The sequence below is a fragment of the Dermochelys coriacea genome, chromosome 11 (assembly GCF_009764565.3).
Source record: "Dermochelys coriacea isolate rDerCor1 chromosome 11, rDerCor1.pri.v4, whole genome shotgun sequence".
NCBI classification, from domain to species: domain Eukaryota; kingdom Metazoa; phylum Chordata; order Testudines; family Dermochelyidae; genus Dermochelys; species Dermochelys coriacea.
This window is the reverse complement of record NC_050078.2, coordinates 65,158,848-65,184,904: the sequence shown is the minus strand read 5'-3', so window position 1 is coordinate 65,184,904 and position 26,057 is coordinate 65,158,848. Positions and strand designations below refer to the sequence as shown.

At 42.0% G+C, this 26,057-nt stretch overlaps 1 protein-coding gene across 8 annotated transcripts in view; it reads right to left on the bottom strand.

Moving 5' to 3' along the window:
* Positions 1 to 12,277: 12,277 nt before the first annotated feature.
* PIKFYVE (phosphoinositide kinase, FYVE-type zinc finger containing) overlaps positions 12,278 to 26,057 on the bottom strand; it is a 101,999-nt gene continuing 88,219 nt past the window's right edge. For all 8 annotated transcript variants that reach the window (XM_043505658.1, XM_043505659.1, XM_043505660.1 and 5 more), the window contains 7 exons: positions 24,954 to 25,013; positions 24,245 to 24,421; positions 23,608 to 23,711; positions 23,184 to 23,312; positions 21,515 to 21,776; positions 17,313 to 17,387; positions 12,278 to 16,353 (listed from right to left, as the gene is read on the bottom strand). In XM_043505658.1, coding sequence (XP_043361593.1) covers positions 16,238 to 16,353; positions 17,313 to 17,387; positions 21,515 to 21,776; positions 23,184 to 23,312; positions 23,608 to 23,711; positions 24,245 to 24,421; positions 24,954 to 25,013 — 923 coding nt within the window. In that variant the 3' untranslated portion in view covers positions 12,278 to 16,237. The remainder of the gene's footprint in view (positions 16,354 to 17,312; positions 17,388 to 21,514; positions 21,777 to 23,183; positions 23,313 to 23,607; positions 23,712 to 24,244; positions 24,422 to 24,953; positions 25,014 to 26,057) is intronic.

Below are 26,057 nucleotides of genomic sequence, written 5' to 3'. Positions count from 1 at the left end.
AACTAAATCTGTGTTTCTCAAAGTCTTTGATGTGCCCTTCTAGAGAGGGCTAGATGGACTACCTGGAAAGCGCATACAGATTTCTCAATTGTTCTCTAGTCTCAGCTTTCATTGAAAAAAGAAAAAGAAAAAAATCTCCACCTGTTATGGTTGTGAAGAAAACCTTCAAACGTAACAAGAGCAGAATCATTTGCCTGAGTTTGCAGAGAGCCTGAAACAATAAGCTCTGAGAAATGTGAACTGTCCCTTTCACAGTTAAATGGCTTAGCAGAAGCCAATAATGATTTTAAAATATCAGCATTGTTAACTATTCCACTGCTCAAAGCCTGCAAGAAAGGAGAGGGAGTTTCATATTTATTAAGGTTTATATCAGCCTTTCCCAAAGTGGTGGAAGAGGGCACACAGGCCGAGCTGGAGGGGTGGGTGGTTGTACCAGTTAAGAGGGGTAGGCCATTTGACACTACATGAATGAATTGTGAGGTGGTTCACTTTGTTTCATTTTGCTGAAAGGAACTTCACATTCAAAAGTTTGGGAGACATTGGACTAGACATTCAAGATCTGACTATTCTCAGGTGAATGGTAGATATTGGCACCGATACTGGAAAATCTGCTTTACACAAAAAGCTCAGTAATACGGATATTAAGATTTGCCATTGTAATTCCTTGGTTCGGTGGTTGTGTCTCCCTCTAATAGCTGGTCAATGTGACTATATCAAAATACTGCTTGCACATTAGCTAAAGGAAATCTAAATGCCTTGTGCCGAATGTCCCATGTTCAATCTGTGTTGACAAACAGTGGCTGTAATCATGGTTCATTATTCTTCCACATTTTCAACGACCGTAGGTGGCTATAGTAAGAATTAGAGTCTTCCCGCATGAAGAAAAACCAAATGAGCCTCACTTCCTCCATCAAATCCTTTTCAAACCATTGATCAATCTATTTCTTCTTGTTAGGAGGTCAACAAAAATTTAAAAATCACAATTTAGGAGACAGTCAATGACACCTGTGGAGTGAGCCAATGGGAAGTTCTGTTCTTAAGTATTTAGGAATATTATTTCTCTTACCTCTATGGATGCAGCTTTGATCCAATGAGCTACATCTGAAGGAGAAACCTAGTCCCTAAAATTGTTGCATCAGACTCCCATGACCTTTTTTCTGGCCACGCTCTCCTGTTATTGCAAGGTTGAAGTTAGAGCTGTGCAATGTGCAGTGGCTTTAGTTCAGTTGTTTGATTTTCATGCTCATTTGAACACAGTAAACATAAAATACAGCGAAAACCGCTGAGTTTGGGCTCAGACCATGTGAGCAAGTTTGTTTCCCCTGCAGAAAGAAGGGGCTGCTTGAAATTTGGCCAATCCTGGGCTGAGTCTGGGGATTGCAATGAAACCCTCAACAAAGGGAGTATTTCCTGATTCTGAATTAGCTTCCAGTGTATGGAAGCTAAACTTCAAAGCACTTCACCGCCCCCACAATTAGCCAAGAGTTCCTGAGCTGTACCATAGGGTGTAAGTCTGTTTCTTATGCTCTCGGTGCAGATAAGAAGGCCTTGTACAATAGAAATGGCTTTGTATTGCCCATTTATAGAGCTGGTTGCGTAGGAAGAGAGGATGAAAATCTGAACATCAAAGAGAGAAGGATAAAAACAGAGAAAGTTGACCCGCTCCACAGACATGACAAAGGGAGGATTAATTTAGTTCTACTTGCCATTAAATCAAAGCTTTCTGGAAGTTAATTTTATTGCTGAAAAAAAGGTAGAGGAATACAGTAAAAGTACTTTCTAATTAACTGTGTGTGTGTATACGCAAATGAAATATGAGAATGCTATGTTGATATAGATACTGTGTTGGTAAAATCAAATAGGGTAGTACGCTCCTCTCAGGTAAAGTCATATTCAGAACCCAAACGGGTCTTTAAGTTGTATAGAAGGGGTAATTGTCAAATATGTATGGAATATTTGATACAAAAATGTACAATTTTCAGTTAGCCCAGCTTTCACATTTAGTGTTTTCATTGGGGGCAGGAGAAGGGCTGTTTTCATCAGCAACAATTTCAAAGTTTGTACAGAAAATTCCAAGCTTGATTTTGATATCCAGGAAAATTTCAGGCACCTTTTCTTGGTGCATTTTATACTTCAAGCTTGGTATTGATCACATGGTGGAAATCACACAGCATTTCTTCGACTTGCCTGCTTAGTGGAGCTTTCCCCGCAGGCACCTGTTGCACTCTCAGAATGAGCCAAAACAAAATTTTTCAGCGAATCAAAAAATGAAATTAAAAACACCCCAACCATTTTGGATGAAACTAAATCTTTCCTGCAACCTGAAACAAAACGATTTCAAAGTTTTTTGTTTGACATTCTAAAAAAATAAAATTAAAGGGAGTTTCTAACCAGAAGTTGTTTCAAATAAAAAAAAAACCCAAACATTTTGTTTTGAAAATGTTGAAATAAAATGTTTTGATTTGTTTGGAATTTCTTTTTTTAGGGTCCCCCCCACCCAGCTTAAACAATTTGGCAAAATCAACACAATCAGCAAAAATGTTTTGTTCAACCCAAATCTGATTTTTTTTGCGGAAGAAATTTTCGGTCAGAAAATGTCACCAGGCTCTGTTCAGTACAGCCTGCTTCCCAGAGCCTGCTCTTTGACCTCCTTAGCACAGTTACAAAATTTAAAGGGATGGGGTGCAGGAATACAGAGCCCTGGCATTCCACCCAATTCTTACACAAGACAATGGTTATGTGTACATTAAAATATTCTGTCATACATATTCCAATTTAGGTGTGCTACATTCTCAGTAGAAGCCATTTTGACTCAATTGCTCAGAGAAATTGGCTGCATTTTGAGAGGTCTAAGGCTGTGTGTTGATACAAAGTCTTTGACTAGTTAAGCATAAGAACCCAGGTACTTATTTGAACAAACTGCTGGATCATCCATTTACTGCTCTGGGCTTTGCATTTTTGAATTGTATTGTGTTCCTCTTCCAGCAGGCAAAGAATTATCTATTGAGGAGAAGACCAGAATACCTAGAGGATTGCCTCTCCCGCCCACACATTCACAGCTCTGGTCCTCCTCTGGTGCAAGCAACTCATCTTGCGAGACGGAAGCTTGTTTGTGGAGGAGATGAAGCTTTCTGAGGAGTGGCCCAGGGCTCTGCAATTCACCATGGCAGGAGCCAAGAATTACCAACCCCTTCCCGCTGCAATATTTTTATGATCATAGCATCTACAGGTCCCAACTGAGTTCAGGGTCCTGCTGCGCTATCCATTGTATACACACACACAGTAAGAGACAGTCCCTGGTCTGAAGAGCATGAACCTAAATAGACGAGGCAAAGGAAGGATTATCCCCATTTTACAGATGGTGAAAGAGAGAAAGATTACAGGGTTTACTCAAGGTCACACAGGGAGTCTGTAGCAAAGTCAGGAATTGAACCCATATCTCCTGAGTCCCAGTCCAGTGTCTTAAAACTACTAGACCATCCAACCTCCGTTGAGCAGCCCAGCTGACTTCAGTGAGACTACTCCAGTAAGGGCTATATGATTAACCAAAGGATCTGAATGCAAAGTACAAGTTTTTCTTCCAAACATGGCTATGTGGCACTTCTGCACTCCCACGCAACCTTCTCCTATAGCCAAAACCGAAGAGGACTCACCTGCCAACCATCCGTCAAGCCGTCCTTCCTCCCAGAAAGCCAATCAACAATCAATGACAAAGCGGGTAGTGAGCTACCAGCGGCCTCTCCTAAAGATCTGTTCTGCGAGAGAGTTTCGTGGCACACACCACTCAGACACAGAATGCCTTTTATCGGGATTGCCATAACACCCAGGAGCTCTAGTCATAGACCCAGCTCCCATTGTGTTAGGTGCTGCACAAACAGAACCAAAATATGGCTTCCCTGTGGCGCCACTCTCCATTGCTCCTCTAAGAGAATTAACGCTGTCAAGGCTGATTCCCCACTTTGGCACTTCAAGAGCAGAAGGTGGGGGCCTGCAAGGATTCTAAAAAGCAATACTGGCTACTCCAGGCTTGTATTAAACTGCCAACATCACAGCTTCTCTCTGACCTTGGATGGGAAGATGCCTCCACCACTCAAATGCAAAACCCCTTGGAACCCAGGAAGGCGCACTTTGGAATTCCTTCCTGTGGGGTACCCTCAAGCCTTTCACACCCGCTCCGGGGAAGAGCTAAAAAAGGAAAACAAAAATCAGCTGTTGCCACCAACTAACTAAAAAACACGTGTATGTGCTCAAACCTCTTAAGATACAAAAACCCAAATCCTGTTCTTAAAAAAAATAAAGTATATTTTATTAAAAACAAAAAGAAAGAAAATACATCTGAAAACACAGACTAGCTAGATTTTTAAAAGAGCAATTCCAAAAATTGAGCACCCAAAATAGTTTTCTGGGGGGTTAAGCTTAAAGGTTACGAGAAACAAAAGCATCTGGGGTTAGCACAGAGAAATCCACAAGCCATAACAAAATAAACCTACTTGCGTCTTCCTACACATTTTCTCATCTACTTACATATCTGGGCTCCAAATAAGCAATTCTAGTATGATTCTGATGATTTTCATACCTGACCTTCAGCTTCTCACAACATAACCGCTGCCCTGTTCCCCTCTTCCCTGGAGAACCACAACACACAGACAAATGGAAGTTTATTCCCAATTTGTAAAAGTTCTAGCCCTCCCATTGACTCTTTTGGTCAGGTGCCCACTCACTTCCCTTTACCTATGCATGCAGTCAGACTTTTAAACCCTTTACAGGTAAAGCAAGTAGAGAACAGCTACCAAGAGGGATTCTATAGCTAACTGGCTGGGTAGGTGTTCACAAAAGGGAGTTATCCCCCATCTCATTTATCACAAATGCAAAGGGCTTTTCTTCTGATATGCAAGATCTTTAGCTTCTCATTTCTTTTGGAATTGCATACATCAAGCTGTGGGCTAGGGCCCAGCTTATCCCAGCTATTTTGCCAGGCATTTCATGGTAAAGCTGGTCTAAAGATCTGGTAGATTTGATCCTGGTGTAACGGGCTATAACCTAAAAGGACGCCAACTAGTATTGTGACTTTAGCAAACATTTTTATAATATACATTGTGTGCTACAGCCTGAATGGTTTGGGGGTAAGTTTCTTTTTCACTAATATAGTAGAAGCCTCTTAATTTTAGGGCATTATCCCAAATAACCAGTTGTCTTGATTATTGAGAAAGCAGTTTGCTTGATCTTTTGCTTCTACTCTTGATGACTTCTGTATTAAACCAACAGGAGTCCTCAATGTCCTGCCTATTCTACGGCGCAACCACTGGTCAATTAGCCACATGCATACAAATATATGCAATTGTAGTTCTGATTACGCAGCATAACGTGGTTTTCGCTATGATCGTGCTAAACCAGTTCCCTTGAAGAAGTGTCAGTAAAGTAGCTGGGCTGATCACAAAGTACAGTACTGCTTCCTTCTGGGGTCAGCATGCTGTACTCCATCAAGAACAAAAAACCAAACAGATGTCCCAATCCTTGGACTACTTTGCTGTTTAAAGTCAAGCGTGTGTTGTAAAACTTTTCAGGATCAGAGCCAGAGTTAAAAAAAGCAAATTAGGGAAATGTTTAAAAATGGAGAAATTTTACTGTTTTACTTAAAAAAAAAACCCCCCACAACAACCCAAAACTAGCAACTAAATTTCGGCCATATTAGTCATTCTTGGCTTAAGGAAGGAGGAGGAGATGGGAATTATTATATACTAGATTAAACAGAAGTCACTAATCTTCAATCCTTCTGGTTTCTTACTAATCTAGCAGAATTTAAGGAAATTCCTACTAAGAATTTAAAGGTTTATTCCTTTAGTGAACTGATGTCCTACCCTGTGTGCTAATGAATACAGGATTATAGCCCCATCTCCTGGAAAAAAAACTAATTTTTTCTTCTTTCACATAGTATTTTAAATTGGACCAAAGTACATCAGAGATAGTGGAAGCAAACAGGAGGACGCAGGGAAATTGAATAGAAGGATATTTGCAGAACTCCTGCAAAGATGCCCAGATCTATGGTTCATTTAGAGCCACAAGCTACATTGCATTCAAACGTACCATTCGCACCTTTCTTGCATAAAATGAACTCCCCTGCAGAGCTGCTGAACGAGCACAAAGAATAACGATTTCTCCATGCTGAGGTCACTGCTGCCTGTGTTCTTCAACTTGCATGCAAAGCGGACTGCAAATGAGACACCTCTGTGGGTGCCAGAAGCTTAACTACTAGCTCTCAATGTCTGCAATACCTACCTTCTGCCTTGGGAACAAAGTAATAAAATATCAGTCTTCAATTCAGACAGACTAGTAGTAATATCACTTTTCCAACACCTGTTTTGATTTACCATATGGTTGTAATTTTCTGACATATAGAAGTACAAACAAACTGTGGTAGGTTTGCAAAAAGAAAAGGAGTACTTGTGGCACCTTAGAGACTAACAAATTTATTAGAGCATAAGCTTTCGTGAGCTACAGCTCACTTCATCGGATGCATTTGGTGGAAAAAAACACCAAATGCATCCGATGAAGTGAGCTGTAGCTTACGAAAGCTTATGCTCTAATAAATTTGTTAGTCTCTAAGGTGCCACAAGTCCTCCTTTTCTTTTTGCGAATACAGACTAACATGGCTGCTACTCTGAAACCTGTGGTAGGTTTGCATTCTCTCAAATTAAAAATAAGCAGAGAGAGAAGTGGGGTATCAGCTCTCCAATAGAAAAGTCAGAGACTTCCAGTCAACATTAATGTTAAATACCAAACAGAAAGAGGGCACACCCTTATTTACAGCATTGCAAATTGTCAATGGGCCTGGCCCGGCCTGTGATCTTAGGGTGACCAGATGTCCCAATTTTATAGGGACAGTCCCGATTTTTGGGTCTTTTTCTCACATAGGCACCTATTACCCCCACCTCCTGTCCTGATTTTTGACGCTTGCTATCTTGTCAGCCTATTTATCCGGACCAGTGATCTTCTAGGTCACTCCAATCCTTGACTCTGGGAGCCAGCCTTGCCCTGCTCTGTGAGAACCCCCATTCCCGGGCTGTTCATGGCCAGCCTCTGGCATGTAAGCTGCTCCCAGCTACTTGCAACCAAATGACCCTAGCCAATATCTCCAGTTGGCACAACCCTAGGAACCTCCCCGTCTTGCAGGGTCCAGTTATGCCCGCTGGACGCTGCAAGCTCATATGAGTTAGTCAATTTAACAAAGAAATTGATATGTAGCAGGCTTGTTATCCCAAGGGGACTCTCTGAGCCTCTCGGCAGAGGCTAACCTCACAGAACCAATATGATAGATTTCCATTTCTTTGGGGGGGGGGGTTATGTATTGAGGACAGCAGAACTAACATGAGCTATTCCTTCTAGCACGGGACATTTATTCCTCAGGGGATCAGTGGAATTACACTGGTAGCACCTTCTGGGCTCTTCTGCTTTTATAGGAGATTTGGGATGAGGGTTAGAGGAATGCTTTTGGGTAAGAGAATGTTTAGGCTCCCAACCCCCTTCTCTCTTCCCTGGGGCAAAATGGGATCCTCCCTTCCCACCAGTTTTAAACCCCTCTTTCTGTGGCCTGCCCTCAATAGATGCCCGAGTCTGTTCGAAGGCATCAGATAAAAAAGCCATCTCATCCACAGACTTGACATCTTTATCCCACAGACACTGCTTCGCATCAGCCTGACACGTGCCTAGGAAATGCTCTTGAGCAACAAGATCCAACATTCCCTCAAAACTTGCCACCTCTTTACCCCTCACCCATTTCCCCAACAAATCTTTCATTTTCTTTATATATTCCCCATTACTCATACCAATATCCCTCTTAAGATTCCTGAATTTAACTCTGTATGTTTCAGGGGTAATCTGAAAACTTCCTAAAACAGTATCTTTAAATTTACAATAGTCTAAAGCATCTTCAATAGGCATTCAATTGAATACATTTCGAGCTTTACCAGTTAATTTCGCAATCAGGGTAGGAACTCTCTTATTGGGGATTTCATGCATTACACACAGCCTGTAGAAGGTAGTCAGATATTCGGCAATCGTCCTCACTGTAGTTTTCCACTTGTGGATTTTTGGAACGATGGGAATTGTTGGAGTTGTGGGGTTCTGGTTCTGCTTCTCTAGCAAGTCCAGTTGGCATTTCCACTCTCTTCTCTCTCTCTCTCTCTCTCTTTTATCTCAAGTTCTTTCCATTGCGATAATCTCTGGTGCTCCCTCTCCTTTTCTACAACTTGCAGCTTAAAAAGCTCCAACTTTTCAATCGCTTCACTGCTTTCACTCATTTTTCTGCTTTCCTGTCTTTACTTCCCTTTCCCAAAATAAGCAAACAGAAAATAACAAAACTGTGACCTCTTCCTGACTGTTCTTAGCCCCTACACTTAAGATTCACTTAAAATCACAAATATCATTGCTTAAAGCGTGAACTTTACTTGGAGTAGTAAGCTGTACATACACCCTGCTCACTGTGACGTTCCCCTCTGGTGTTGTCTGGACCGGTGATCTGCTAGGTCACTCTAATCCTTGACTCTGGGAGCCAGCCTTATCCTGCTCTGCTGTGAGAGCCCCCCTCCTGGGCTATTCACGCATAGCCTCTGGCATGAAAGCTGCTCCTTGGATTGTGCAACCAAATGACACTAGCCAATACCTCTAATCCCAGACACAACCGTACGAACCATCATCTTGTACTGTCCAGTTATGCCCGCTGGATGCTGCAAGCTTATACGAGTTCATCAATATAACAAAGAAATTGATATGTACCAGGCTTGTTATCCCAAGTGGAGTCTCTGACACACTTCAGATGCATTGCTTCAGGTAGAACAAACAAATTTATTAACTATGAAAGATAGAGTTTAAGTGATTATAAGTCAAAGCATAACAAGTCAGATTTGGTCCAATGAAATAAAAGCAAAATGCATTCTAAGCTGATCTTAACACTTTTAATGTCCTTACAAACTTAGATGCTTCTCACCCCACCCCCCCAGCCATCCCTGTCCCCATCCCAGTGTAGACACAGCCCCACCGAGCTCATGCTCTGGGAGTCTGCCAAAAGTATCCCACATGCCATCTTCCTTTGTCCTCTGCACAATCAAGTCTGATGGACAGTCAAGTTTCCCCACACTGCACCATGAGCAAAGGGCTAGAGTGGCCACATTTTGGGGGGGGGGGCAGGAAAAGGGTGCTAGAAAGTATGGGATATGCATGGTTGGACTCAGTCACCTGGTGCAGTGTAGACACTACAGCCCCAGGTTCAACAATTCCTAATGTGAGTTAATGATTGTAGATGCTCAAGCCGTAGGTTGAAACCATGGACTTCTAACTTGAGTTCTACTAATCCTGGGCTTACATCGCACTGTAGACATATCCTTAGACTCTGCTGTTTTCTCTGTCAGACCACAACTGGGGGTGGAGGTTCAGTTGGGTTGTACACAGACACACCCTTGCCCTTTGCTTCTTCAGCTCCCACTTCCAACAGGAGAGGTTAGTGGCTCCACTTTTCACTTGGGAGCATCAAGCAATCCTTGCCTCCAGCATTCTTGGTGATGCCAGAACAACAGGTGGAGGTCCTGGCTCCTTGGTGGTTATCATACCAACTTAGGGCTGGAAAGGTAGGTCTAGCCCAGCCCCCTGTGCAGAGGCAGGGTTATGAAAGTTTACATAGTCCTTCTCAGGGAGAACAGGGAATGTTGCCTGACCAAAGTGTTCATGTACCCAAGTTCCCCCTGTGACATTCAATTCTGCATTTCCACTACACAACTAGGTCACTATCCAGTTTCGCTACTGTGGCAGGACTGCTGTTCTGCAACCCCCAGAGGCTGAGGCAGAAGTGATTGCGGTACAATCTGTGAAACACTGAGATTTCTGGACAAACAGGAACCATTAAATGCCCACTATTAAGCTTTTCTATTTCAGCAGCCCGTTATTCTCTGTAGTTATAATGTGCAGGGCTAATAGGGCATTTAGATACTTAAGTAACCAGCTGAGAATAGACACCCCCCCCAAAAGGTAAATGTAACCACTCCACAGTGTATAATCTCACCAGGGTGCCTGGTAGAGAAATACATTAGAGTCCGTACACAAAAAGGCAACACAAGCTTTTGGAATAAGAAAGAACCTCTTAGTAAAAAAACAAAGAGGTTTTTGATGGATTTTGAAACAATTTTAATATAAAAATACAAACGAAAAAACTGGCCAGCTCAATGTTCAAGTCATTTAAAACCTCCAGCCATAACTGGAGCCCTTCATTCTTATGGAGGTCAGACAGACTTCTAAGCAAACCGAACGCTCTCCCCTAAAACAGACATGTTCAGATGCAACAACTTTTCAAAACAAACGAAAGCAAAGTGTGAGAGAAAACTTCAAGGAAAAAATACTTCAGCTACGTCCATAAAAGGAAAAAATGAACCAGAACCACTGGACATTTGCTGGCCAGAGTAGCACTGATTCTTTCCAACTGCAATGCCAGTATCTTGAGCATCTTTAAACTGTTGGGGTAAAGCTCTTAGTTACATCATTTGTTTAGGACCACGGAGAAGGATGAACGTCTCTAGTTAGAATTACTGGCTTTGGAAGAGATTAAAGGGATCTCTATAGCCAGTCCTCCAAGGTCAGATTATTGACAAGTAAATCTTTTGACCTGGTTAAATAGACAAAGGTTGTCCAGACACACGGCATCCCTAATAGGTAGCTGTATTGAGGGTTTCCCCTCAAGAGACCAATCTGAAATGGAAGGTGTTAGGGAGCTGGAACCTGGATGGTCTGTATCCTGCACATGGACCAGATGTCAGCCCTCCTGTTGGAAAAGAGAGGCGGTCCCAAAGTGCTGCATGACATGATGAGGCATCAATTAGGAGATGCAATTAGGAGATGTGTGGCGGGGGGAGGGGGAGAAATCGGGCCTTAAACAGGAGGCTGGAAGTGTGTGTTATTTCCACTTAGAAATCACCTAGGGCATAAGGCCTGAGGTCCTATGTCAAGGAGCTCTGGAAACTACCAACTACATCAGTCAGAGCAGCCCCAAGGCCTCAAATCCAGGTAAGGGATTATTCCATGCATTTGCTCACCAAGTCTTTAAATATGCAGAGAGGTAACTGTCTTAAAGCAGGATGGGAAATGGATGCATCACCCAGCACAGCCACATGCACTAAAAGCAAAACGTCTACGTGGGTAGGTAAGATATATGCATTCACTTCAAAGGAGGAGAGATCTGTTGACACCATCAGGCTAAGGTGTTTAAAGGACCCTCTGCTATGCTATGTAAAAATGCAAATATAGAGACAATAGCTCTAGTGAGAGGGCTCTGTTGACACAAATCTAAGCATGTTTTGATCATTCCCACCCACACATTTTACCAAGGCGAGTTGCTATTTTATTTTCGATACCAAGACTGAGCTGCTATGCAAGGACTAGTATACACTGGTTCCATCCCACCTGCAATACTTCAGCTACCATAGGATCCCTTGTGGTGGTGAGACCCCTAAATCCACCAAGTCCATCTCCTGGCAAGGGCAAGATACTCTCCAGAGAGAATTCAAACTACTTAGACTGATAATAGTCTTGCATAATACTAGCCATGATACCAAGAGATGACTTTTGCCAACTCAGAGTGTTGCGACAGCATACAACGCTCACTCTCCTGATGTGGATTCTGCCTACTGACAGCATCACCTGTCCAAAATTGGGGGAGTCTAGTTCTTTCTTAAACCTGGCTGCCCAACACAGTAGATCATCAAGCCCATTCACTCCAATGGGAGTGCTCACATGTGAAAGGGCCACACACAACCTTGCTCTAATTTAGATGTTAAAACTACTGTGCTCACTCAAAATTAAACTCATTGAGCAAGCAGCCTGCTGTCATTATTTTCCTCCCCTTTCACCAAGAGTGAACATGAAAACTTTTTACTTCTTAAGGTATGTCAACACTGCAGCTGGGAGGTGTGATTACAGCACATGTAGATAGACCCCAGCTAGTTTTGATTGGATCAAATCTAGTTCAAGAGCAGTGAAGCCTCAGTAGTACATATGGCAGCTGCTCAAGTAAGTACCTGGGGTCCTAGGTGGGCCCCCATGTTGCATTTACATTTCCAAACTGAGGTGCAGACATACCCTGAGATTAGGGATTAACCCAATTATTGGCTGGCGGGGGGAGGGGAGGGAGTTTTTCAGCCATCTTGCCTAAATGATGCCAATGCCTCTGAAGACACGCAACGTTTATGCCTATAATTTGATGAGATTCTTGTCAAATGCATGTAAAAAGAGTAGTAAGTATATTTTAATTACTTTATTGGGACTGCTATCTACATACAGTTCAGTTTTCCAAGTAGTCAAGGCAGTTACTTTTAAATAGTTTAACATGTTAATCATATAAAACACAGCTGGAACCAAGGTACAATAGAAATATATACATATTATGGTACATTGAGTGCTTTTGAATGTGGTTAGTCTCATCTCTGGTAATTAAGGGTCTCATTCTGCTATGCTTTTAGACACATTGAGAAGCACCTTACTATGCACGTAGCACCATTGGTCTCATATGGGACTACTTATATAGCAAGGTAATACTCCTTGTGAATAAAGGTGGCAGAATCCAGCCCCAAGCAATTAAAAGAAGTTGTGCTATACACATACTGTAACACAAAAATGAGGTGTCACTTCTTGAATTAGACAAGATTAACACATCTGCCTGAACGCCTAGATTTATACAACAGCTAATGCAGCCTCTGAGAAAGTGCTGCTCCATGATTGCAATTGTAGTTGATGATTTACTCTATGTACATACACCCGTGTTATAGAATTAAGAGAAAACATTGCACTAAACAGAGCCATAATACTGTGAGAGTTACATTCCCCTGCACTGATACTTCAGGGACCCTGATGGGGCTCAGCTACGGTCAGACACCAGCATCTCACCAGCCCAGTTTTAGCCCGACAGGAGGAGTTTTCAGATGTGAAATGCTGTCTTTTGTGCACACAAATACTGCTTGTTGCTTTCCTTTGGAGGAACTCAGTTTTGTAGCAGGTGAAATGCTAGGATAGTTCTTATCCTAATGGAGAAGACCTGTAAGGAGCTGCCAATTCCATTACTGTCGCTGACACTTCCTTCCTGTTGCACAATATATAGCTAGGTGTTGCCTCTTGAACTTTGCCCCATTTGAATAAGATCATCAAGTACTTTAAATCTGCAAAACCTTCAAGATCATAGTCAATATCGGTGCCCCTTTATTTTCCAAGGCCAGCACTATATGTTATCAGCCTCAGTCAGACCAGAACAAGTAATTTACTGCCTGAGTGCTACCACTAATGTCACAGGAGAGATCCTGAGCCAATGTCAATTGGCATAACTCCACTGACTTCAGAAGAACTATGCCAGTTTGTACCTGCGGAGGATCTGGCCCTGAATTCAAGGGACATTTTCAGGTTTCAAATAGTACTACTGCAAATCAGCTGGCCAAAGTACACACTTCAAAAAAAAAAAAAAAAAAAAAAAAGGCAGTTCTACAATCTGTGTCTTTTCGTGCAGTGCTGAAGGTCAGTCTGTGGATCCCAATACTGCAGAGTACTGACTATGTTACATCAGAACCATAGTTAGCAGCGATACTAATAATCAGCAGCTTAAGTAGAGGCATAGGCAAAAACCATACATCACTCTACAGAGTAACTATTCTTTGTATCAGAATGAGGATGCTGTGGAGTGTAAGGACTATAGCAGAGAGCATAAACCTGAATGTTACCCATGTTCAGATTTGGTCCGTTACTCTGTTAACGCAACTGAGAAAATCTACTTGACAGTGTCAATTGGGCTCTCAGCGTGGGTAAGAGAAGAGTGTATAAATTAGCTTTACTGGGTAAGTTGGAGAAGAGCGAAATAAAAGATGAAACTTGTGCAAAACTTTTAATATAGATTTGGGACAGCCATACAAGTCAGTGTCATGGGCTCTTTCTTTTGGGGAAGATGTGTAATAATGCTTCCTCCTAGAGCTAGAAAAACCTACATACAATAGGAATGAAAACATGGCTGAGTTGCATTCTTAGTTAAAAGCAGTAATTCCATGATGCTTGGTAAGTCACTTGACCTTGTATAAAGCTAACTTAATTGGCAAACTGGGCAAAAAGCACAACCCCACTGAAAACCAGATATATCCAGGTAAGCATGATGCAAGTTGGAACACTAGAGGTAAGAAATTGCATAAACATGCAACAGCTGCACATCAGACATCAGTCAGTGTTTGACTCACTGGATTTATGGGATTCTAATGTAGGGAGATGTGCAGTATTTTTGCTTTCAGCCATCCTTGGAGTGCACTGAAACTGCAAACTAGTTCAGATGACTGGCGGATCCAGAAACATGAACCATCACGCTGTACAAAGGGAATGGGACTTCTCCAGCTTAAACCCAAGTGAGACTCCTCTCCTTCCTCTTTCTACAGTAGGGTCAACCAAATAAGAATCTAATGGAGTTTTTTTGCTTGACAGGACATGAACGCTACAGCAGCGTCACTTCACAGTAGCTTAACAACCTGGATCAGGTGACCACTGCTGACATGTTTTAATTGCTTTATCCACCCTCTCTAACCCCCATGCTTGGATAGATGAATTACCATTACCCTAGAAAGAGAAATGTTGGGTGGAGGGAAATGCACAGTTGAGACTCAGTTACTGCAGTGAAGCTAGTATTAGTGGCAGCAGATAATGGTCTTGAATACTTGTGCCGTCTCAGACGCCACGTTTAATTTTAGCTGTTGCCTATATCCTACAAAGTAAGTTCCAAGGATAATGGAACTTGCCTCTAACATATATACAATACCCTCATTTTTACTGGCCTTTATTGTATTGAAGCTAAAATAAGTAAACTCTTGTCACGTCTACAAAAAAAACAAGTAAAATGAGTAAAAATGAAAAGTGCTTATTTTCAAGTTGTGGCAATCCACAGACCCCCCGCACATCATACCAAACACACCCACTAATTCAGTTTCCACAGAGAGCACCAACAAAACTGAACATTCATTTCAATGCTGCAGAAGCAAATATTGTTCAGAAGGGTTTGCAATCTGGTTTATATGTATAAGTGTCACTGAGGAATCTTGTCTTTAGAATGTAAGAAAAATATTGTGCTGGCAAGACTTTTTACTCTGAAGGAATGTGATAGTCAAAGTTGTATGGGAATGAAATTAAATGATTGGAATTTATCTTCAAAGGATGTTAGTATCATTAAAAAGGAAGCTACCACTAAGGCAGCATGATTCATAATGCAAGACAAGGCAGTGTTGCATAGAAGTCCCTCTTGAAAGGGATAAGAGAGATCTGTAGTTTAATAAGTTTGCTTCTGGGACTTTGGGAATGTCTGATTTATGTTCCTATTGTTTTCAGTTTTTGCAGTGTTCGACTGCTCCATTTCTGTGTGAGGTTGCTGAAAAATAAATTATGACATGCAGGGCAAATTGCACTTTACTGCAATGAACTTAGCTGCATAAAAGATCAGTACAAATAAAAGGACAATGTAATCGTCATAGCTGGCTAAAACACACACAAATATTGTTTACAGAAGCCTGTAAGAACAGAACTTGTAAAGTGCATAACAGGACAAGTTATTCACTCTGATTCTTACAAGGTCTGCTTCAGACCACTGCAGCAGTAATGAATGTTGTGGATATGGATTGACTTAGATTTTCCATGAACAGGGTGCTTTTTTCAAAGATTTCTATGTCCCTTGCACGATCACACTAGCACTGATGCAAATCACACTCATCCACTCTATAAATTTAAACTCGCGTTAACCACCATACAAGTTGTGTAATACTTGCAGAGCTCACCTACTTCTCTGCAAAGTGATCCATCATAAACCGGCCAGCACCTGGTTTCAGTGCTCTGATATGTGGAACAGTGTATAAAAATCTGTATTGGATACAGTCCTCTTTCCTGTGGCTGAGCTAATAAATCACCCCATTCTTAATCTTCTCGAATAATAGGTTCCAACTCTGATCCCTACAATAGCTTGTATCTGCCAGCCTTATTTGTAATCCTCATGTCAGAAACTGAAGTGCAGGTAAGATGCAGATTTTACACTTCAGATGCATGTGGCCTGTGCAGACAGACACAGGTTTGCAATCCTTTTGCCTACTGCTGGGGAGCTGGAATGACAACAAAGTCCAGGGTGTGTGTGTCCTCTTCTATCAGGGAATTTTTTTCTTCACTGTGCTTCCCTGCCCATCACAACATGTGCTTTAGCTCAGCAATTCAGACCCAGCCCTGTCCAATGATCTGGCACCATCAGGAAATACTTGTCCATTGCTTCACAAAACCTGGTCCGGTACAGTTCTGGAGAGACCACAGTTGGCATTTTACCTAGTGTTTAAAAAGACAATAATGCCACAGTTTGAGATGGACCGGAGATCACACTGGAAAAAAATCAAGTTCATATTACTGTAGTGCCTAGAGCCTGTAACTGAGATCGGGGCTCCATAGCACGGAACGCTGCACACACACAGCGTAAGAGTCTCTCAGCAAACAAGACAAAGGAAGCAGAAGCCCCATTTTTCAGAGGGGCTCTGAGGCAGAAGTGAAGTGACTTGTCCAACACAGGCAAGGCAGAGTTGAGCTGAACACAGACTCCAGCGTCCCAGTCAAGTGCCTCAGTCACAAGACAATTCTTCCTCTTGAGCTGCTGACAGCTCATTTGTAAGCATTTCCCTTTTGAGCTTCCTACAACTGGCACAGTGCAAATGATACTAGAAAGTCACATGGTCAAGCACTTGTTCTGTGGGGAACTTTGACATCAGTGAGTAGCTTGAGCCACTTCAGCATGGTTTGGGAAGGCAGTGGTTATAAAGAGGCTGTGATATCCCAGAGGAAGGGACACAGGTAGAGGAGAGGAATCAGATCTTCTGAGCACACAAGGTGCGGGGAGTTTTCACAGAAGAGATTTCATTCCCCAAAACCAAGAAACAGGCATTTCTGAATCTGCTTTTAAAAGATTAGTTACCCCTGCAAATAACCCAACAATACAGAGATACCGTTACTCTAAGACAGGAGAGCAGCAAGATACATAGGTGACCCTGCCCTACAAAAACTAATATGCCAATTAATAGTATCACCCATGCAGCTACATTATGAGAACACAAGACTTACACTGTGCACAGCCTTGGGAATAAGGGAGAAGAGGAAAGAGTTGAAACAATATATTTGTACGAGAGAAAGTGTGGTGGGAGCTCAGGGGGGAGAAAATAGTATTGCCTGAAATCTGTCAATAGTAGTGCTAATAGAGTGGGCTATCAGAAATAATATTGGGTGTGTCTTGGACTCACCTTGTCCTCCCAGTATGCCCGTTGACTTCACCACCATTTCAAGCTTTTTGTCCCAGGTAAAGGTGCGAATGTAATCTGTTACAGATACAGAAAGATGAGTCAGGAAGTTCATATTCCAAATACATACATATATGTATACATACATATTCTCTGGGTAATTAGAAATACATTTCCTGGTATATGGCAAAGAAACTCAAGCTGCAAGCATTTGTTACCAACATAACAATTTCACATTCTTAGTCAGCTGTCTCTCACGCTGGCAGGGGAAATAGCTCAGTAGCAATGAGAACACACCAGCTCTTCACTATATTCACAAAGATATTGCTCAGATATGCTTTGCCTTGACTCACACTAGTGAGCACTCCAAGCGCCTTGTTATGAACTTTCCTTCATCCCGCTGACCCCAACCCTACATGTGCAAGGAGCCGCTCCACATTAGTCCTACAGTTCATAAGGTGGTTGATGATCAAGGGTGCCCTGCGGTGCCTCAAGATCTAGCAACCTCATTTATTTTAAGCTAGTATTATTCCCCTTTAATAAAGTCTCTTTTGCCCACAAACAGCAGCTGGTGATGCTCTCAGAGCACTTTCCAGCTTTCCTTTATGGAAAGAAGGGCTGGGAATGCCAGAAGTGACCCTGAACAAAAAGAAAAGGAGGACAGCATAGCTTGGGCAGGAAAGTCCCAAGGTTGCTTCTAAATCTCTCTCCTTGGCACGTGAGCTAAAAAGTCAATACAGCTTCTCAGGCTTATGAGAAAATCATCATCATCATCATCATCATTTAAAAAAAAAAAATTTCTTCATTCGGTGATCCTGCTTCTCTTACTGCTCTCCCACACGTTGTACAGAATCCCTGGAAGCAACATCAATTAGTCTTTATCCTAGCACTTATTCATTGCAGTTGCCCAGCCTTATATTCAAGGCTTATTATTGTTTATGGACGGTGTTATTTTTAAGTGAATGTTGTTGCTTTCACCAAGACCTGCCGATTACAGATTTTTCATCTATTACAGATTTCTCATCACTGCACATCAAATATTTTCCAATATTTACTGAAATCCCTTCAATAGCCCACGCATTGTGGCGAGTTATGCACAAGCAGCGTAGCATAAGAGTATTTACTGAACAAAATGCAAACAATGATGGCCTTAGCATCAGCCCTGTGTAGAGCAATTCAAATGGCAATGACCCCAGGCATAAATTCGCCTCCTTTTATTTAACATATCAAAATAGAACAAAGTGGGAACACTGACACAGCCTGTTTTTGGGTAAAAGTGGCATCTTTGTAAGCACAAAGAATAGAATGTAAGAGGATAAAAAAATTATTCCCATTGGTTCTTCAGGGAATACTGAATGATTTTTCTCTTCTCAACTCAATCCAGCAATACTCAAGGCATGTTTCCCTGAGGAATTCAGGTTAAAAACAGAAGTGATTTCCAAAATATTATTTTTATTTATATATAAGAGTGTGTGTATATATGTAAATAGATTAACTACAACCAACTTTCACTTGAAAAGTTAAGAGCACAGTCTGTATATATGGACACTGGTAAGCAAAAGAATAAATGATACAATCTAAAGCTTTGCATTAAGACCAGACTTAGTTCTGTAGATCTTGAATTTGAATGACAGGTACCAGCAGAAGTGATAGAGAAATAGCGTGACATGTAGTCTGAGAGATCCATATGTTTACTTCTCCGATATGATTATTCTATCATCATCCAGCAGAAGCAAATAAGCTTTCCATAATGCCTACAATTTTGTACTGTCACCATCTGTTTCAGGGTACATGCTAGAACACCCAATCATCTGATGTAAAATGCTACCCGAATAACTAACAAATGCAGGTAGTGGTTATTCATAGGAAAATAATAGAGCCTGCCATTAGCAGACAAGAGAAATAGATGAAATGCCCATTTTTCCACTAAGTTTTCTTACAGTGCACTTGGTACCATATAGAGGCAGCTCATCATATGAAGAAATTCACTACTTAGAAAGTTGGCTGACACTGCTTAAGCGACTGTGGGAATGAAAATGCAAAATAGTGAAATATTCATCAGCGCTTTTAGTTTTAATTAATTATATAGTAACTCCTTGCTTAATGCTGTAGTTATGTTCCTGAAAAAACTACTATTTTAAGTGAAACGATGTTAAGCAAATCCAATTTCCCCATAAAAATTAATATGGGGGGGCGGTTTCCAGGGAAATTATATATACACACACATACATACACATATACACAGTATACGTTTTAAACAAACAATTTAATACTGTACACAGCAATGACAATTGTGAAGCTTGGCTGAGATAGTGGAATCAGAGGGTGGGATATGCTGCTAAATGACAAACTAGCACTCGGCTGAGCCCTCAAGAGTTAACACATTGTCTTAATGTAGCCTCACACTCTACAAGGCAGCACAAATGGAGGGAGGAGACACAGCGTGGCAGAGGAGAGAGAGAGACACGCATTGTCCCTTTAAGTACACTGCTTTTTTAAATAGATTAGCAAGTTGAGACAGCAGCTGCTGCCAGCAAGCTTCATCCTGAGCCTTGTCATGTTCCTGCCCCCCCCCCGTCCCCTGCACCACTCTGTTGAGATGTGGGTAAAGGAGCATGGGGCAGGAGTCGGGGGGAGGGGGACACCCTGACATTAGCACCGCTCTTCTCCCCCGTATGGCAAGCAGGAGGCTCCAGGGAGCAGCTTCAAGGCAGAGGGCAGGAGCAGCACATGGCAGTGGGGGGAGGGACAGCTGAACTGCAGGCAGTTGATAGCCTGCTGGGCAGCTGCCCCACAGGGAACTTAGGGGAACTGATAGGGAGGCTGCCGGTCCGCCCTGGTTCCAAGTCCCCACCAGCTAGCTCCAATGGGCTGCTCCTCCTGCAAGCAGTGGACAAAGCAGGTGCTTCCAAACAACATTATAAGGGAGCATTGCGCAACTTTAAACGAGTATGTGCTCTAACTGATCAGCAACGTAACAATGTTAACCAGGACGACGTTAAGTGAGGAGTTACTGTATAAATTAGGAAACATCCTAGTATCGGTAGGGTTTTTTCTCCTTTGCTCTCCCAAAACTCATAGGTTTGCGCAATTTCAAACTTTAGTTAAAAACAAAACAAAAAACTTTTTGAAAGTAAAATTCCTTGAAAACAGTTATGGAGACCAACTAGGCCATCTAAATCCTTCCCAGGCCAACACAAGAGATTGCTCCCTCCATGACATTTACAGTTCTTTCAACTATTAAACGCTGAAAGCCATTCTGATAGCTCAATAGGAAGCACAGAGAATTCCCTAGCTCCAATCTTAAGAGACCTCAGTTTGAAAACATCCTTTGGGATGAGTTGGCATCTTTATTTTGAAAATCTATTTTCTCCTCAGGGATTTCAAATACGGAACAATTTACTAAGGGATGTGGTGAATTCACCGGCCAAGTCTTTTATTCAAGATGGGCTGTCTAAGCAGTGTTCTAATTCAACCGCAAGTTATTAGGTGTGATACAGGAACAACTAGGTGAAATTCTACAGCCTGTACAATGCAGGAAGTCAGCCTAGATGACCACAAGGTCCCTTCTAGTCTTAAAAAAAAAATTAAAATCAATCTATACATTTTTTCTTGGCCCCTCTCTGTAAGTAAATTGACTTAAATTGCCATTCAGCTTAGACAGGAAAGGCAGTGAGAAGCATGTAAGGTAGCATAAATAATCCACTCTCTATTTTAACATGGACTTGGACTCCAAGGCATGCACATTATATACCAACTTGACTTTCCTTTAAATGACTGCAAAAGGTGCTCAGCATGCACATGAGCATTTGCACAGCTAGGGATATGAGCCAACAGGCAGGCCAGAAAGAAAGGAGTGAGAAATCCTTAAGCTTTCACAGTCAGTGTGATCTTACTTCAGCAAGGTGAAAGGCAAGTGCTCATGACATGTGCCTTTGTTGAGTTGGGTGGATCCAGTGAATGTTTGTATGGGGTCATTCATCCACCTAATTCTTCAAATATATTAGGCACAGATATGGCTCTGACTCCAAGGGAGGCTTCAGAAAGGTTCACTGTGAACTGCCTCACCCTCAACACACAGCTTAATTCAAAGGAAGACGCAGAAATCATGAATAACCACAGATATGGTACTGTGGTGATAAGAGACACACAGTCCATGAAGTTAAAGTTAAGTACTTGAAAGAGCAATAGCAAAGGTTACATACCAATGATCCCAACCACTAGCTCATTGCTAGTATCATCGCGGCCAACCAGCAGGGAATAGTCAATGATGAGGTGGCTGGAAAGAAAGTGGGAATCGCTGTGGATGGAAGCCCTCAGCACAGCCTTGCAGTGGGAGCGGATATACAGAGGGTTGTCCCGTACCATCTTCAAGAGATTTTCATCGAGCAGGACAACATCGCAGCTTTCCTTCCCAGTATCTGTTTTCACATTTCTGTTCCGCAGGGAGCCCTTTAAGTCAAACACCTGGCAGGGGAGAAGAGTACTTCATTTCATTGGAAGAAAGTCTGTTTTACCCACTTTCCACTCTGTTAGAGAGACCAGTGTCTCAAAGACTCCAAATGGTTTTACTACAAGACCATGGAATGTCAAATATCTCACCCTCAAATCATTTACTCCCAAGTTGTGTATATGGGATTGAGTGGTAACTAATCAATGGACCTTGATGAAGATGTCAGCACACTGCTTACAGCTTTGATTGTATGATGATTTGGACTTTAAAGGTGACCTGATGTGATATTTTTTCTTCTAAAACTGCTGAATATAAAAGAAAGCTGATGCTGCCACTTTTTGGTGTTTGCATTCTGCCTACTGGGAACCCACAGGTCAGTCCTAAGGAGAAGACATTCGGGAGAGGGTGAATCTTACATGAAACAGGCCATGGTGCGGCTGGGAAGGTAAGAGGATTAATTGTAGAATTGTATCCACTTGTGGTTGCAGCAAACACAGTACAAGACAGGCCACACAAACCTGTTGATCTAGCCTAGAAACCTGGTCCCTTCAGCTACCACATGGCTGTGCTTCACCAGTCTGGCAAGAAGTTAAGCTCAAATATATAATGTCTCTGAGGCAGCAAGCCACCATAGGACAAGCAGTTCATATATACATTAAAACCATTACAATTAGATACAGCACGCACTATAATATGCTTAAACCACCACCACATTTCTTCAAATAGTAGTTTAAGCATAGGGTCAAGATTTAATCACCTGGAAAGGCTAGAGAGTCAGCAATAAGCCTTTTTAAGCTAAGAAGATCAAGTCAAATTTTAAGGTGTGTGTGATTTTGGCTAATTTTCTTTTAACATTCAAAAAAATTCTTAGTCTCCGGTGTAAACTCTGCAGTTCAGGGCAAGCCACCGTGAATAGCCAGAGATGCAAGGACAAATATAGGACATCTAATGGAAAAAAGGTTGTAATCTAACTATGGCAATAGAAGCCATTCGAATATGACACTTTACATAAAAGGCCTTGTCTACACTACAGGGGGATATCGATCTAAGTTATGCAACTTCAGCTACGTGAATAACGTACCTGAAGTCGACGAACTGAGATCTACTTACCGCGGGGTCCACACTCTGCAAGACACTCTCCCATCAACTCCCTTTGTGCTTCTCATTCAGGTGGAACACAGGAGTCGACAGGAGACAGATCTGCAGTCGATTTAGCGGGTCTTCACTAGACCCGCTAAACCGACCACTGAGGCATCGATCACCACATGTCGTGTGGCACCCCTGATAAGCGTAGACAAGGCCTGAGTCAACATCGTTAGGGTGAAGATGCCCCAGTAGTGTCAGCATCAGCCCTATTCCTGCTCTCTGTGTTCGGAAAAGCACTGTGAAAGAGAAAGATGCATCACATACTTATTCCTCACCTGAGCCATTTTTCTGCCATAGAAAAGGTTTTCCATGACAAGCAGATCCAGCTTCTTCTCAGTGTTGTTCTGAGAGTTCTTGTATCCAATCCGATACACTCCAAGTATTTTGGCCAGTGCTGTTGGTTTCTGATCAAGAGAACAGAGGGATAACATTCCAATAGTTATGGTAGAAAGCATTACTTTCTTGTGTGCCAGAACTTTCATTTTTCATTCCAATACATTTGATTTTGAAGTCTTGGTGAAATTTCTGCATTTTAAAAATTTAAAAACACATCCTTTCTATCAGACTGCCAATATATACCCAACTCCTCATTATATCTTTCATATCTGTTAGTCCCCCTCATTTTAATACTACTGGCTTGAAAACAACTATTTAAATAAAAAGACAAGTTCCAAAAACCAGCCTGTACAAGGCTCCTACCTTTTGCTGAACAGCATTAGTGATGTAAGTGAAGTAGTGTGGGGCAAAGTCAAGGAAGGACTGGACCTCCAGACGGGGCATCTGCTTCAAAATGAATCTGTCATCTGTTTCAAAATTAGAGAAAGGCCATGTAATTCCAGATGTAGGAAAACAACATTTACTGTAAATATACAGAAAGGCACACCCCCAAACCCTTCAAGAATCTAACTTCAAGCATGTACCTTATTAACTGTAATTTTCTCTTTAAACATTAGCAGCAGAAAGTTATGTCCATAGGCTTTACAGTTCTAGGTGTTGGCTCATTTGAAGGAATTTTTAAAAAGTCTGATTTGCCTTAACAGTGAAAGCCAAAAGATTGAAAGAGAACTGTAAATCATTCAATTATATTAAAATCTGGCATCCCTTGAAGCTGTGAGAAAGTAGGATTTTTATACTTAACCTCCTTGGCCACTATTTTCAGCACTGCTAAAGAGTGTGCTTTATGAAAGCCTGTCCTCCGGTTGTGCTTTGGGGTTTTCAGTTTAGTTCTCCAACCCCCCAAGTGCTGCACTAAAGGTACAGAAAACACCCCTCCCACAAGAAATGGTTAAGAAGCTTTTTGCTATGAAAGGGGAAGAAATAAGCAAGCCAGTTTTACCTTCCGTCACATAGAACACAGCTCCTGACTTGCCTCCACGGGCCTGCCAGGGCAGAGAGTGAGACAGGGAGCGGATGAAGTCCTCCTCACGGCTCCCAAGTATCACATCACGCATCTTATGGAACTCCCCGGCATAATAAATCCGGCAATAGAACTTGGCATTAGCATCTGAAAACTCTGCAGAGAGTCATGGAGAGAGAAGGTCCTTCATTAATTAGAAAAAGCAAGGCTTGTTTTCCCAAGAGAGTTGGTCAGTAATATTTTTCAGGAGCTTTTAAGGTCCCTTGCCTTCACTACAAAAGTTATTTTTAAAGTTACAGTTACTCTTATCCACCCCTATGTTTCAAGAGCTTAGAAAGCTGGCTAAGTAGTAATTAAAAAAGAAAAGGGTGTTTTCTGTTTTTATTTTAATACCCCCACAAAATTAGCCCGTGTTACATGCCAGTTGATGGTGCTTCAAAACAAGATGTGATGGAAATTTAGACTTTGTAGGCTGTTTTTGTAATTAACACCTCTACTATTGCTTGTAGAACACCTGGACTTGTTAGTAAGAATGCCATTGTACTGCAACCTGACATTTTCCTGCCCAAGATGAACTGTCAACTCATCAACTCCAAGTTTTATTAGGGAGGTAGTTCTGTGTTTGTGAAGAGGGCAGTATGCCACCATGCGATTCTCAATTAAGAGCCCCAAATTATTTCCCACTCACGAAGTTCCACATGGGGATTTGCTAGCTGTTTCTTTTGTGCATCTCCTCCATCTGCTTCATCTGAAAACAGCAAGGGGAAGATTAAGTCAGGCATGTATGTTTAGCACCACAAGCCAAGTTTTATTACAAGGTATGCTTAGTACTGAATAGAATTCACATTAAAAGAAGATCTTTGAGGTTTGCCAAAATGTTTATTTTTATTAGCAGCAGTAGTTCTAAAGCACCCCTTGAGAAGATGATAATATACTGCATGCATAGTTAAAGAGTCACAATCATACACAAATCATTTATTTCACCAAATGAATTAGCCTCATTTCCACTATTCAAGGTCAAATCGGGCTTCAATTACAAAAAGTTAGAAATAAGATTTAAACTCAGTGCACCATAAAAAAAACTGATGATCACTGGAAGAGTCCTCAAAACAGACTGCAGGTAGATACTAAAGAAAAACGCATTGTTCATTAAACTTGCTGACTGATATCCCTGAAGTGAAAGATACATATAACTAATTTCTTAGAAACAGTCTGGGGAGCAATTGTCTTACTCTAGTCCAGGGATCAGCAACCTTTGGCACGCGACCAGTCAGGAAAATCCACTGGTGGACTTGGACAGTTTGTTTACCTGAATGTCCACAGGTTTGGCCAATCGCAGCTCCCACTGACCGCAGTTGGCTGCGGTAAGTGGTGTGGGCCGAGGGATATGCTGGCTGACACTTTCTGCAGCCCCCATTGGCCTGGAACGGTGAACCACGGCCAATGGGAGCTGCGATCAGCCAAAACTGCAGACGCTGCAGGTAAACAAACTGTCCTGGTCTGCCAGTGGATTTCCCTGATGGGCTGCGTGCCAAAGGTTGCCAATACTTGCTCTAGTCCCTCCAGGCCAAGCTTCCCAATATAATAGCTCTGTCAGAGAGTGTTTCGAGTGACGCTACTACTCATACTACAGAAGCATGACGACAGCACTAAGCTTTTTAGCCTATGTGAATGCAGTTTCCCCCACCCCCTTCCTTCTGTTTTCTGCTACTCCATGAACTGAAGTGATACAGCAGACCAGGAAGTAAAGCCGAGAGATGGACTGAAGCCCACTGGTTCACACCACACCCAC